The following is a 12,382-nucleotide window of genomic DNA, read 5'->3' as shown; positions in this document are numbered from 1 at the left end:
GCGGAGACCCAGGGCTCCCAGACGCTCTCCACAAACTCTTCGGACTGGCCCTCCCTCTCTCTCCTCCCTCTCCTCCCACTCCACCCGGTGCCAGCCCGGCCCCTTTAAAAGACATTCCTGGGGGCGTGGCCCGGTGACGTCAGCGCGGGACATGAATGAACAGGAGCGGGTTCTCACCCAGCTTCCATTTAGGACTCGGGGCTGGAGGGGCGCAAGTTGCGCGCGCCGGGCGGGCGGCAGCGGGACACCCAGGCCGGCGTGCGGGCACCGGGGATCAGGGCACACAGCGGGAAGCGCGGCATGGAGCACCGGGCAGCCGGCGCCTACTTCGCCCTGCTGTGGGGCTGCGCGGTGGCCGTGGCCGTGGCGGCGCAGGGCAAGGAAGGTGAGTGTCCGCGCGCGCGCGCGGCGAGACCCCGGGTGCCGAGGCCGGGAGGGTCTCGGGGACCGCGGCGGCGCATCCTGGTGCAGCCCAGGCGGGGCGCGCTGGGGACGGGACAGGAGGGCGCGCGCGAGCTGGGACCCCGCGTGGGCACCGACCCCGGAGAGCGCCGGCGCGCGGGGGGCTCGGGCGCGGGCCACGCGGCGGCGGCCGGGGTGCGGGCTTCGGGAACACGTCCCGGAGAGGGGGTCGCTGGGGGAAGGGGACGTCCGGGGGGCGGGGGGGGGACGAGGGGGGCGCTTTCCGCGGGATCAGCTTCTGGGTAGGCTGAACTCGCCCGTGCCGCTTGCCCCGATTTCGTGGGGAAGGCATTTCGGTGGAGGCCTCGCTTTGGGGGGAGCGGGCGGGGGTGCTTCTCGATGGACGGGAAGGGCCGCCGAGGCTTCGGGTCTTGGGGGTGTCTCTCGGCCCCCACCCGCTTTGTCTCGGGTCCCCGGGGTGAGCTCGGGGAGGGGCCGGGCTCCGTGCTTGCCGCGCGCCCCTCTCTCGCTCCCAAGGTGGGGACCGGCTAGGGGCCGCGGGCGAGGACAGGAAGTCTCAAAGTCAAGTGCTCTGAATAAGGGGTGACTCAGAACGAGGAAATGCGGCAGGTGGAGGTGCGGCCTCCCAAGGTGTGGAGCCGTCACCCCAGGGCCACCAGGAGCCCGGGAACCCGGGGGTGGCGGTGGAGGGGGCTGATTCACCCACCGCCGCCCCAAGAGCCCCTGGATCTGGGCGGCCGAGGCGCGGCGGGTGTGCGGATGGCGGGAGCGTGGGGGGCGCCTCCTGCCTTTGGCCTAGAACCTTCCTGCACCCAGCCGAGGCTGGCTGCAGCCCCCCGCCCCCCCCCCCCCCCCCCCCCAAGGAAGGTAGCAACCACTGGCCCGGGCCGAGCGCGGCTCCCGCGGGCTCCACCAGGGGGAAGCGCAGAGGAAACCTGGGCGCGGAGAAGTTTCCTTGAGCCTCTCCTTCTTTTTCCGCCTCCAGACTGCGTTGAAAGTTTTTTGCCCTTCCATTGTTGGGTAGATCAAGAGGGGCCGGAACTCTGCGGGTGGAGGGCAGAGGGGCCCAGGCTCTGGGACCCACCTGAGAGCTCGGAGGAGGGCACAGCCGGGAGTTTTGGGATTTCCTGCGAACCTCACTGCACCTCCCCTTTTGGTCCTCCTTAGTCCTCCCCCTACCCGGGGACGGTGGCTGGAGGGAAGGGGAGACAGCTGGAATCACAGGCCTCTCTCCTGAGCTGGGTGGGGATTAGGCGATTGCTTTGCTGCAGCCCGTCTCCAACCGCCCCCCCCCCCCCAGCCCCAGCCAGAGCTGCCATGTCCAGTCCCTCTGTGGGCGACTCCCCCCAGCCTCAGTGACTAGCTCAGTCCCCCATGGGCTGGAGGAGGAAAGGGGCATATATTGTCCTGGGGTGATGCAACACACTTTCTCTCAGCTCCCAGAGTCCCCAGGAGCCACTCCACAGGACTCCCACAGGGGTGGCCAGTGTGGCATCTGTGTGTGTGTGTGGGGGGGGGGGTTGTGGCACAGCTGGCAGCTGCTGGTCTCACTTCCTTGCAAAGTGAAAACTGAGATTTAGGCTGGGAGCGCTGGGTCCACCTGGACAAGCGCTGGGGGTTGGACAGGAGGACACCATGTCCTCCACCCCCTCACCCCGCTGCTCTGACTACTCTTCCTTTCCTGCCCACACCCTTGGGTTTGGAAACCCAGGTGAAACCTGTTAGGGCCTCAGCAGCTATGGAATCTTCTCTCTTTTACAAACAGAGACACCGAGGCCTGTTCTTTTCCAGGGCTCTGCACAGAGCTTCTGAGCTGACCATCTGGCTTCTGGGACTGCCATGGCCAAGAGTCCCTGGTCTTGCAATGGGGTTGCATGGTGGGTTTTGCTGGGAAGTGAGCTGGGCTGGGCCGGGCAGAGCCTGGCCACTGAGCTGCTAGGCTGCCCGGGAAGGGATTGAGAAACGCTGAGGAGTGAAGAGGACTGTGGGCCTATTGCTTTCTGCAAAGGACCTGTCTGTCCTCCGGTCCTTTCCTTGTCTTCTTCTGGGAGCCCCACACTTCTCCACCTTCTTAGGAATGAGCTGCTCCTAGTCGGGTAAGGAAGCTTGTGGATGTCTGGGAGTTGGCAACGGGGGTGGGGTAGGTACTGCATTGTGAAAAAGTCTGTAAAGAAATGTGGACCACAAGAGGACATTTAGGGTGGGGCTTCAGGCAGTTTCTTTCTTGAGCACGGCAGGTAAGGGGACAGAAGGGTCACAGTGAGCCCATCTCTCAGAAAGCCTTACCCTGGCACGGGGCAGGGAGAGGAGGAGAAGGCAGAAAAGTGCTGATAGGACCCTTGGTTGCCCCTTCCCAGGGAAGGTAGGCCTGAAGGAACTGGGGGAGAGAGCTGAGCTGCCTGTCTCAGGGCCTTGATGGGGCAGAGAGACCCGGCTGGGCTCCCTGGTTCCTGGTGGTTGGTTCTAGGGAATTTCCTGGGAGGGGGCCGTGGCTGAGAGTCCCAGGGGGGAGGCCCCTTCCTGAGTGAAGGCCTCTTTTCTTCTCAGATTGAGTCCTGTGATACTTCTAGAGGAGGACTCAGGCTGGAAGTGGAGGGGAGCCTTCTGCCAGATTAACCCTTCACAGCCCCCTCTCTCAGGGGCACAGAGATCAGCTTCTTGCCGTGTGTGTGTGTGTGTGTGTGTGTGTGTGTGTGTGTGTGTGTGTGTGTGTGTGTGTGTACTGTAAGAAACACTCAACAGTGACCTCCTACCTTCCCAGCTGGAGCCAGGAACCCCCAGATTCCTTCCTGTGTAGTTGGAACATTCCATTAGTGGGGTCAGTGAGTTTTCCAAGCCCAGGCCTTGAACATGTCCAAACAAATCCCTGCCCCTAGCCACCCCCCCCCAGCCACCCTCCGCCATCCCACAGTCTGTGCCACTGTGGGCCAGGTGCCACATCGGATTTCCTCTTCCCCGGTTTGGGCTGCCAGACGCTTCCTAGAGAGATCTGGCCTGGGTCAGCAGTCAGTCACACCAGGCCTTGGGGCTTCACCAGAGGAGGTATTACTATTAATTACTAGTATTATTAGTATTATTTTGTGCTGGTCCTGGGGCCTGAACTCAGGGCCTGGGTGCTGTCCCTGAGCTTCTTTCCTCAAGGCTAGCGCTCTACCACTTGAGCCACAGCTCCAGGTCTGGATTTTGGGTGGTAAATGGAAGATAAGTCTCATGAGTTGGGTGCTGGTCGCTCACGCCTGTAATCCTAGCTACTTAGGAGGCTGAGATCTGAGGATCTTGGTTCAAAGCCAGCCTAGGCAAGAAAGCGTGAAACTCTTATCTCCAATAAACCACCAGAAAACCGGAAGTGGCACTGTGGCTCAAGTAGTAGAGGGCTTGCCTTGAGCTGAAGAGTGAGGGACAGCGCCCAGGCCCAGAGTTCAAGCACCAAGACACCCCCCCCACACACACACACACAAAAGTCTCATAGACTTTCCTGACAGAGCTAGCTTTGAACCTCGATCCTCAGATTGTAGTCTCCTGAGTAGCTAGGATTACACATGTGAGCCACTAGCACCCAGAAAGGATTTTCAGACTACCCTCAGAGCATGACCCACCCACTTACCATCTCTCCAAACTAAGCATTCCCCCCAGCCTCTCTGTTTCCCATGTAGAACCCCAAAGAGTGCTGAATTGGAAAGGGAGGCCCAACAGAGTTTGGGGTCCTGGCTACACCTGTTGAGCTTGGCCAAGAAGCAGGGAGATGTTTGGGGGACTGGGCCAGGTCTAGGAAAGCCCCTGGAAGTGGGTCCCTCTGCCTGGCTCCACACGCCTCCCTCACTGGGGGGCAGGATGGTCCTGGCACCTGCTTCCTCTAGGCTTGGGAAGTCCCCTATGAGGGTTTCCATCTGTGGTTCCTCAGGCAGTCCTGGCAGGGCCATTGGTGCAACTTTCCCAGGTAAAAGGGAACCTCACCAGCTGTGTGTGCCTTCAGGCCCCTCCTAGAGGCCCCTGTGGATTCAGGCTTCACCCAACCCCGCTCTGTGGCTTTTATGGTGGGAAAGTCACTTCCCAGGTGCCCCTCCCCATCAGCCATGCCACCTGTTAAAACTCTTTTAATGTGTGCATATGGGGCGGGGGTGGGGGGGGGTGGCCGTGTCGCCCATGTGGAGTCAAAGTGTTTGATGCCAGGGGATGTGTAAAATGGAGACACCAGTGTCTCTTCGGCCCACATGTGTGCAAAAGTGCTCCCTAGAGGCCTTTTTGAGGAAGCAGAGGAGGCAGCCTGCCACATAATACCTCCACTCCCCCCCCACCCCCCTGCCCAGCTGCTCTTCTCCCAGTGGGCTGAATCCTGTCCTGCTCTTCCCAGCTGGGGGCTGGCAGTGGGGGTGCGGCGATGGAGTCCTGGCCTTGGAGACAGGAGGCCCAGTACTGACCCAGCCTGCTGTGTGGCTTGAACTCAGGGCCTCATGCCTCACTTGGCTCAAGACTGGCAGTCTTATCACTCAAGTCATGCCTCCACTTGTGGCTTTTTTTTGGTGGTTACTTGGAGATAATTGGCTTTGAATGGTGATACTCCAATCTCAGCCTCCTGAACAGCTAGGATTACAGGCATGAGCACCAGTGCCAGCTGCAGCATAGTTTTGTTGTTGTTGTTGTTTGTCGGTTGTGGGGCTTGAACTCTGGGTTTGGGAGCTGTCCCTCATCTCTTCAGCTCATGGCGAGTGCTCTACCACTTGAGCCACAGCACCACTTCCGGTTTTCTATTGGTTTATTGGAGATAGGAGTCTCACGGTCTTTCCTGCCCGGGCTGGCTTTGAACCGCAATCCTCAGATCTCAGCCTCCGGTGTAGCTAGGATTACAGGCGAGAGCCACCGGCGCCTGGCTTGCAGCATAGATTTGACTGAATCTTCTCCTTTCTCAGGACAAGGCCTCTTGAGGCTGTTGGGGGTGAAGTGGGGGGGCTCTTATCTTCTCTGCTGTGACCTTCCTTCTGGAGACCAACCCTCTTGGCTCACTTGTCTCTCTCTGTCTCTCCACAGTTGTCCTATTGGATTTTGCTGCAGCGAAAGGAGAACTCGGCTGGCTTACGCATCCCTATGGCAAAGGGGTAAGGCAAGCCTTGGGGGCAGGGAAAGGCGTGGGTATGGGGCAGCTGGTCCCCTGGAGAGACTGGGACCAATGAGGATAGAGGCTGCTTTAGGTCGAAAAGGTCAGCTTTCTACCTCCAGCCAGAAGTCAGCAGCCCAGGCCAGGGTTGGCAGGAGCTGCACGATGAAGAATGGCCTAGAGGTGGCTGAGCTGGGGAGGCCCTAGCAGTGGGGGGGGGGGGGGGGCTTGGATGCCCTAAGGTGGCCTATGGAGCCCTCCTTGGGCTTCTTGGGCGGGGGGGAGAGGTCAAAGGCCCCCTGTCTGAGAGGTCTCAGCCCAGGAAGTAAGGAGTGAAGGAGAGACAAGAAGCAATGAATCCCTTTTTGTCCGCCCCTCAACTGCTGCTACCCCTTCCGGCCTAGGGCTGTCCACGTGCCTCATCTCCAACTAGCACCACCCTCTCAGCTGCCCTGCCATGACTGGCACCCCTAGACTGGAGGCTGGTCCTGCCCCTGACATTGCATGTGACTGTTGTGGGGTCTTAGGGAAGATACTTCTGCTCTCTGGGCCTCCGTCCTCCCACCCCTACAGTGCTCACTTAGTCCTGGACCTCGTGTCCTTGAGATGTGTGACGGGGGCCTGTCACTGCTCCCCGCCTCCAATGAGGCCTGGAGTATGCTCTGAGCAGAGCTCTGAGCTGACCTCTAAGATCCCAGAATGACTAGCTGGGAGGCAGCTTACGTGACCCAGCCAGTCCTAGCACAGAGTAGGAACATGAGTTTCAGTCAATGTCACTCCTGGCAGGTATCCCCTCTAGTTTTGCTCATTGATTCAGTCGAGACTTTCTGAGCACCTACTCTGTGTCGGGGGTGGGAGAGGAGGGATGCAGATCCGAATCAGATGCAGGAAGTCAGCATATTTTATTGGAGCCTGGGTAGGCATTGTCTGTGCCAAGTGCTGTGCCGAAGGGAACATGGAAATGGGCAGGGCGGACCTTCCTGACGACTGAGCTATACTCTGTGTGTGTGTGGAGGGGTGTTTTACAATGACCATTGGTCTGTTCCAAAGCCCAGATGGTAGAGGCTCATTGGTTGCTTTGACTTCATGCCTTCTTCCCCTGCCACTCACACACATGGATGCACATGGCACACCATGATCAGAAAGATCAATAATATAAGAATGCAAGCGGGCACTGGCAGCTCGCGCCTGTAATCCTAGCTACTCAGGAGGCTGAGATCTGGGGATCACCCATCAAAGCCAGCCCAAGCAGGAAAGTCCATGAGACTCTCATCTCTAATGAGCCACCAGAAAACTGGAAGTAGAGCTGTGGCTCAAAGTGGTAGAGCACTATCCTTGAGGAAAAAAGAGTTCAAGGACAGTGCCCAGGTCCGGAGTTCAAGCCCCATGACTGACCAAAAAAAAAATGTAATGCCGGCTACCTTCCATGGTGTCACCTCTTCTAGGCACTGTGCTTAGTATTTTGTAGACATCTGTCTTTGAGCTCCCTCCTGTGAGATAAATCTGCTTCCATTGTAAGATGGGGACCTTGAGGCTCAGACAGCTCAAGTGACCTGGTGGAGGTCACACAGAACCCCAGACGCCAGGCCAGGCTCACATTTGAATAGTGATACGCAGAGAGGTCCAGAAACCCCCTGGCTTACCTGCTTCTAGTTGTCGCTCTCTGGTCCTCAGTTTCCTTCCTTGTAGAATGGAGGAAACTGTGACATATCTTCTTCCCGGTGCCCTGCTCTGCCACTTGGGCCTCAGTTTCCCCCAGGTACCTACCCACAGTAACCTCTCCCCCCTTCCCTGCCCCGCACAGTGGGACTTGATGCAGAATATCATGAACGATGTGCCCATCTACATGTACTCGGTGTGCAACGTGGTAGCCGGCGACCAGGACAACTGGCTGCGCACCAACTGGGTGTACCGTGAGGAGGCCGAGCGCATCTTCATCGAGCTCAAGTTCACAGTGCGCGATTGCAACAGCTTCCCGGGTGGTGCCAGCTCCTGCAAGGAGACCTTCAACCTCTACTACGCCGAGTCAGACGTGGACTACGGCACCAACTTCCAGAAGCGCCAGTTCACCAAGATCGACACCATTGCGCCCGACGAGATCACGGTCAGCAGCGACTTTGAGGCACGCCATGTGAAGCTGAACGTGGAGGAGCGCTCCGTGGGGCCTCTCAGCCGCAAGGGCTTCTACCTGGCCTTCCAGGACCTGGGTGCCTGTGTGGCACTGCTCTCTGTCCGTGTCTACTACAAGAAATGCCCCGAGCTGCTGAAGAGCCTGGCCCGCTTCCCTGAGACCATCGCAGGCTCTGATGCGCCCTCCCTGGCCACTGTGGCTGGTACCTGCGTGGACCATGCAGTGGTGCCCCCCGGGGGTGAAGAGCCTCGCATGCACTGCGCGGTGGATGGCGAGTGGCTGGTACCTATTGGGCAGTGCCTGTGCCAGGCGGGCTATGAGAAGGTGGAGGATGCCTGCCAGGGTGAGTGAGTGGTGGCTCTTGGGGTGCTCAGGTTGGGGGGAGCTTGTGAACCTGAGTTCAGCCTCAGTCCCCCCCCCCCCCCCAGCAGCAGCACTGATGTGTGTTGTGGATCTGATAGTTAAGTCTGTAGGGACTTTGTGGGGATTAGTTTCCTTAGAATGAATGAATGAATGAGTGAATGAATGAATGAATGGAGAAACAGTATAGTGGGAGATGATGAGGCCAGGACTCTAGAAGCCTGCCTGGGTTCAATTCCAGCCGCCTTGTATTTAACTGAGCTATGTAACTGTTAACTTAAGGCCATCTATCTCCTTTAACTGTGCCTAAGTTTCACCCATTGTAAAGTGGAGTTGTACTTAGTATCTGTCTGTAGGGTGGTTATGATATAATCAAATGACTTCACACTCGTAAAGTGTTTAGGTCAGTGCCTGACACATAAATACTTTTAAGTGGAGCTGTTATTTTTAATTCATCCCACAAACAGTTTCTCTGTATCTGCTCTGTGCCAACAACTGTGATCTGGTCCTGGGAACCAACTCATTCCCCTTGTTCACCCACTGGGTGACCCCAGGCAAGCCACACAAATCTCTCTGGGCCTCAGACTCCTCTTGGTGAAACAGAGGATTAATTGAATTGGACCCAGAGGTTGAGGTTAGACTCACCCCCACTGCATCCAGGGCCCCCCCCCCCGCAGACCCATACTCTCTACTGGGGGCTTGATTGGTGATAAATGGAGGCCCAGAAAGGGAGAGGAAGAGGCCTGGGTATTTGGAGCTCCCCCTGAGATAGCGCAGGACACTGAGGGGACTCAGGGCTCCTGGTACATCTGCAGTGGTGACTCCTAGAGTCTGTGAGGGCAGGATCTCTGAGGGATGCAGGGACCTGTCCCCTGTCTGCTGGGAGCTTCTAGGCTGAGATAAAAGTGGGTGTTGAGAAATTGGGGGCTGGGACCCCCCTGTCACTGCCCGTGACACTGGGGAAGTCATTCTTCATCTTTGGCCTCCTGTTTCTTATGAGTTAAATGGAAAAAAATCCACCTTTACCTACAGATTCCAGTGCCATTTCCGGCAGTGACCCTGTACTGGGGTTTGAACTCAGAGCCTCGTGCTCCCTTGGTTTGTTTGTTTGGGTGGCACTCCACCACTTAAATAATTCCTCCAGGCTGGCTTTTTTTTTTTTTTGTAATTGGGGAGACTTTTCTGCCTGGCTTGGCTTTGAACTATGATCCTCCAGATCTTAGCCTCCTGAGTAGCTAAGATGACAGGTGTGAGTCACCAGTCCAGCTACCAAAGTCCTTTCTGTTGGTCTGCACTTCGTTCCTTCCCAAGGCAGATCTTCAGAACTTTTCTTAATGCAGCCTTTGAGTGCGTCCCCCCACCCCCATCCCAGAAGACTTCTAAGCCTCTCTGGCCATGAGATGGATGCTGGTGTGGTCTCTACTCTGGCCTGCCCATCATTACCCATGCCCCCCTGTTCCCCTCTGCTGAGTGAGCCCCTTCCCAGGCAGCCCACGTGTAGGTGACCTCAGACAATGGCTTCGGGGCGGGGGTGGGGGGCAGCAGTCTGTCCGGCAGCCTCTCCAGCATGACATCCTCCCACAAGAATGCGAGGGTGGGGGGAGGGCCACTGGAAGCCTTCTCCCTGTGGAGAAGGCCCCGAAGAGATAAGTGGGGTGTGTGTGTGTGTGTGTGTGTGTGTGTGAAAGGGGTTGTCTCCAGGCAGCGGGGCAGCCCCCTTCCATCAGCCCTTTCTGTCTGGGGGTTCTGGCAGGCACAGATTCCCAAGCTAGCGGGGCCCTCTTGGTGGCTAGCTGCCTGTTGCTCTGAATTTTCCTCTTTGGGTCTCTGCTGTTGTCTGAGAATCCCCAGGCTTGCTCCACGCTGCTCAGGAACTCTTGGCCATGACAGAGGTGGGACTTGCTTTCTCTCCTAGTGCTTTATCTGGATGTCCTGGCTGGGTGCGCAGGTTCTTCCTAGGAGGGCAGAGACTCTTGTTAGGCACAGTGAACAGATGAGGAAAGCGAGGCTTAGAAAGGTTGAAACAGGCTCTGCTGGAGTTGCACAGCCAGGGGGTGGCTGTATCAGGGTTTGCACCTTGGCTGCACCAGGCTGTGGCAGGTCAGGAAACTGAGCGGGAAGTGACCAGTTCCTTTGGAATCCCTGACTCAGCTCCTGGCCCCATGACCGGGGCAGCCCCAAGGGGGTGGGTCCTAGCAGAGGGCAGGGGCATCCATCAGAAGCAGGGGTGATCAGAGGGCCCTTGCTGGCCACAGAGGAAGGTGTGGCTCCTCCTTTCTCTAGTGTACAGCTCTAGATTCTTCTTTGCTAATGCTCGGCAGAGCCCAGAGAGGAGGGGACATGGCATCCTGAGGGCCCCCAGCACCTGGTCAAGATCATCCCCAGGGGCCACAGTCAGGAAGCCCAGAGGATCTCAGGAAAGAGTTAAATGGGCTGCAGAAGGGAGGTACCGGAGGCACCTCCCAGGTGCCGCCAGGTGGGCACGCTGCCCAGCTGCACTCCCAGAGCTATGTCAGGAATGAGCCAGCTTCCAAACTCCCGGCCCGGCTCAGTGGACAGTGGAGTCACTCAGGCTGACCGCCACCCCTCCCCTGGGGCTGCTTTGTCTCTGCTTCCTGTGGCTGGCAGCTGAGCTGGCAGGGCCCCTGCTGGCGCCTCAGCCCAGGGAGAGCACTTGGCCAGGTGAGCAGGTGGCTGGCGGCTTTGGCTGGAGGCTCAGTCAGTCAAGCACCTGGGCCATCCCTGCCTTTGGGGGAGATGTCCCCTCTGGACTCCCCTTCAGTTTGTTAGGGGTACCCCATTCCAGGTACCCTGCTCAACATTTCACATGCAAGATCTCTTTCCTTCTTCAGAACCACCCAATGAAGGGGAGGGTGCTACCTCATCTTACAGATAAGGAAACTGAGACTAAGAGGAAAACCAGCTGAAAAATCAGGGCAATACCCTGTCGCTAGTATGTGTGCCGGTTCTGGGGCTTGAACACCAGATCTCACACTTTTACTTGGCTCTTTCTGTTCAAGGCTGACACTCTTATCGCTTGAACCAAAGCTCCACTCCCAGCTTGTTACTGGTTAATTGGAGATCAGAGTGTCAGGGATTTGTCTGTCCAAGCTGGCTTTGAACTGCATTCCTCCGATCTCAGCTTCTTGAGTGGCTAGGATTTCAGGTGGGAGTCTCCAGCTCCCGGCCAGTCACTCCTGGTGTATGTCCTCTCACCTGGAGGCTGTGTGGCTATGGAAAGTCCCCTCTGAGTCTCATTCTTCTCCACTGGAAATGACAGTGCCCAGCTCCTGTCCCTTCTGAGCATAGCTCTGAGTGGCCCAGGCCTAGCCCAGGGTCCATAGCTGCCAGGTGACCTTTTCCCTGAGTAGCGGTGGCTTTGGCCAAAATAGTCCTTAGGCAGGTGGCCTTGGTCTGTGGCAGGGCTCTGCCAAGCCCTCCCTGGGTGGGGGGAATAATATTGTAATACTATGCATAGTTGGCTGTGATGTTCAGGCTGGCCCCCTCCCTTGAGACGCCTTCTTTCTGTGGCCCTCATGGGCAAGGTGTCTTCCCTCCCCCCAGCTCAGGTGGTGGATGTGACCCCCTTGGCTCACCTGCCCCACCCTCAGCTCCCTCCACTGCCACTGGAAGGTTCCCAGAACGGAAGGAAGGAGGCAGGGAGAGCAAACAGGAGATAAAGGCTGGTGGTGGGAGAAAGGGTGTGGGGGGGGGAGGGTGGAGCAGGGCGGGAGGGGGACAGGAAGTGCTCCCTGACTTGGTGGAAGAATGTGTGTGTGTGTGTGTGAGAGAGAGAGAGAGGAGAGAGAGAGTAGTTCCTCTTTCTGGGGGGACCCCAAGCCTGCTGAGGGACAAGAAATCACTGGGCTTAAAGTTATCAGCTGGCCTCATTTGTTTCCTTGATAACTTGCCGCTTTGCTGCCTGTCAGGGCTTGGAGACAAAGTCCAGGCATCGTGGGCTGAAATGGGGCCTGTGGCCACCTGCTGGGCCTGGCCTGCAGAATTGCCACCGTGACCTCTTGACCCCACAGCCCAGGAGGTGACGGGGACAGCAGGGAGGGCCAGGGGTGCTGGACTTGCATCAAGCAGAGGGCGTCTGTCCCTGAGTTGCACCCCACGCTGCCGCCTGAGGGGCGGGCATCGGGAACTGGAAAAACCGGGGTACAGCCCTAGGTGCAGCCACCATGCCCCAGTTCTGCTGAAGTGGCCCAGGCCTGCCAGGCAACTTGAGTCCAGAGACCTGGGGCCCAGGTGTGCCAAAGCCAGGCTTGTGCCACCCAAGTGGGTGTGCAAGTGGATGGTCTCCAGGGGCTCCTAGCCATTCATTCACTCCTTCCTTCCTGCCTGCCTGCCTGCCTGCTGCCTTCATCTCTCCA

The 12,382-nt window shown here is 58.1% G+C and overlaps 1 protein-coding gene across 1 annotated transcript in view; it reads left to right on the top strand.

Moving 5' to 3' along the window:
* Positions 1-247: 247 nt before the first annotated feature.
* Epha2 (EPH receptor A2) overlaps positions 248-12,382 on the top strand; it is a 28,161-nt gene continuing 16,026 nt past the window's right edge. The window contains exons 1-3 of the mRNA XM_042669767.1: positions 248-385; positions 5,449-5,516; positions 7,320-7,989. Coding sequence (XP_042525701.1) covers positions 301-385; positions 5,449-5,516; positions 7,320-7,989 — 823 coding nt within the window. The 5' untranslated portion in view covers positions 248-300. The remainder of the gene's footprint in view (positions 386-5,448; positions 5,517-7,319; positions 7,990-12,382) is intronic.

The sequence above is a fragment of the Dipodomys spectabilis genome, unplaced genomic scaffold (assembly GCF_019054845.1).
Source record: "Dipodomys spectabilis isolate Male_0828 unplaced genomic scaffold, ASM1905484v1 ptg000504l, whole genome shotgun sequence".
Taxonomy (NCBI): Eukaryota; Metazoa; Chordata; class Mammalia; order Rodentia; family Heteromyidae; genus Dipodomys; species Dipodomys spectabilis.
The sequence above is the reverse complement of the archived record's forward strand: the minus strand, read 5'-3'. Positions and strand labels throughout refer to the sequence as shown.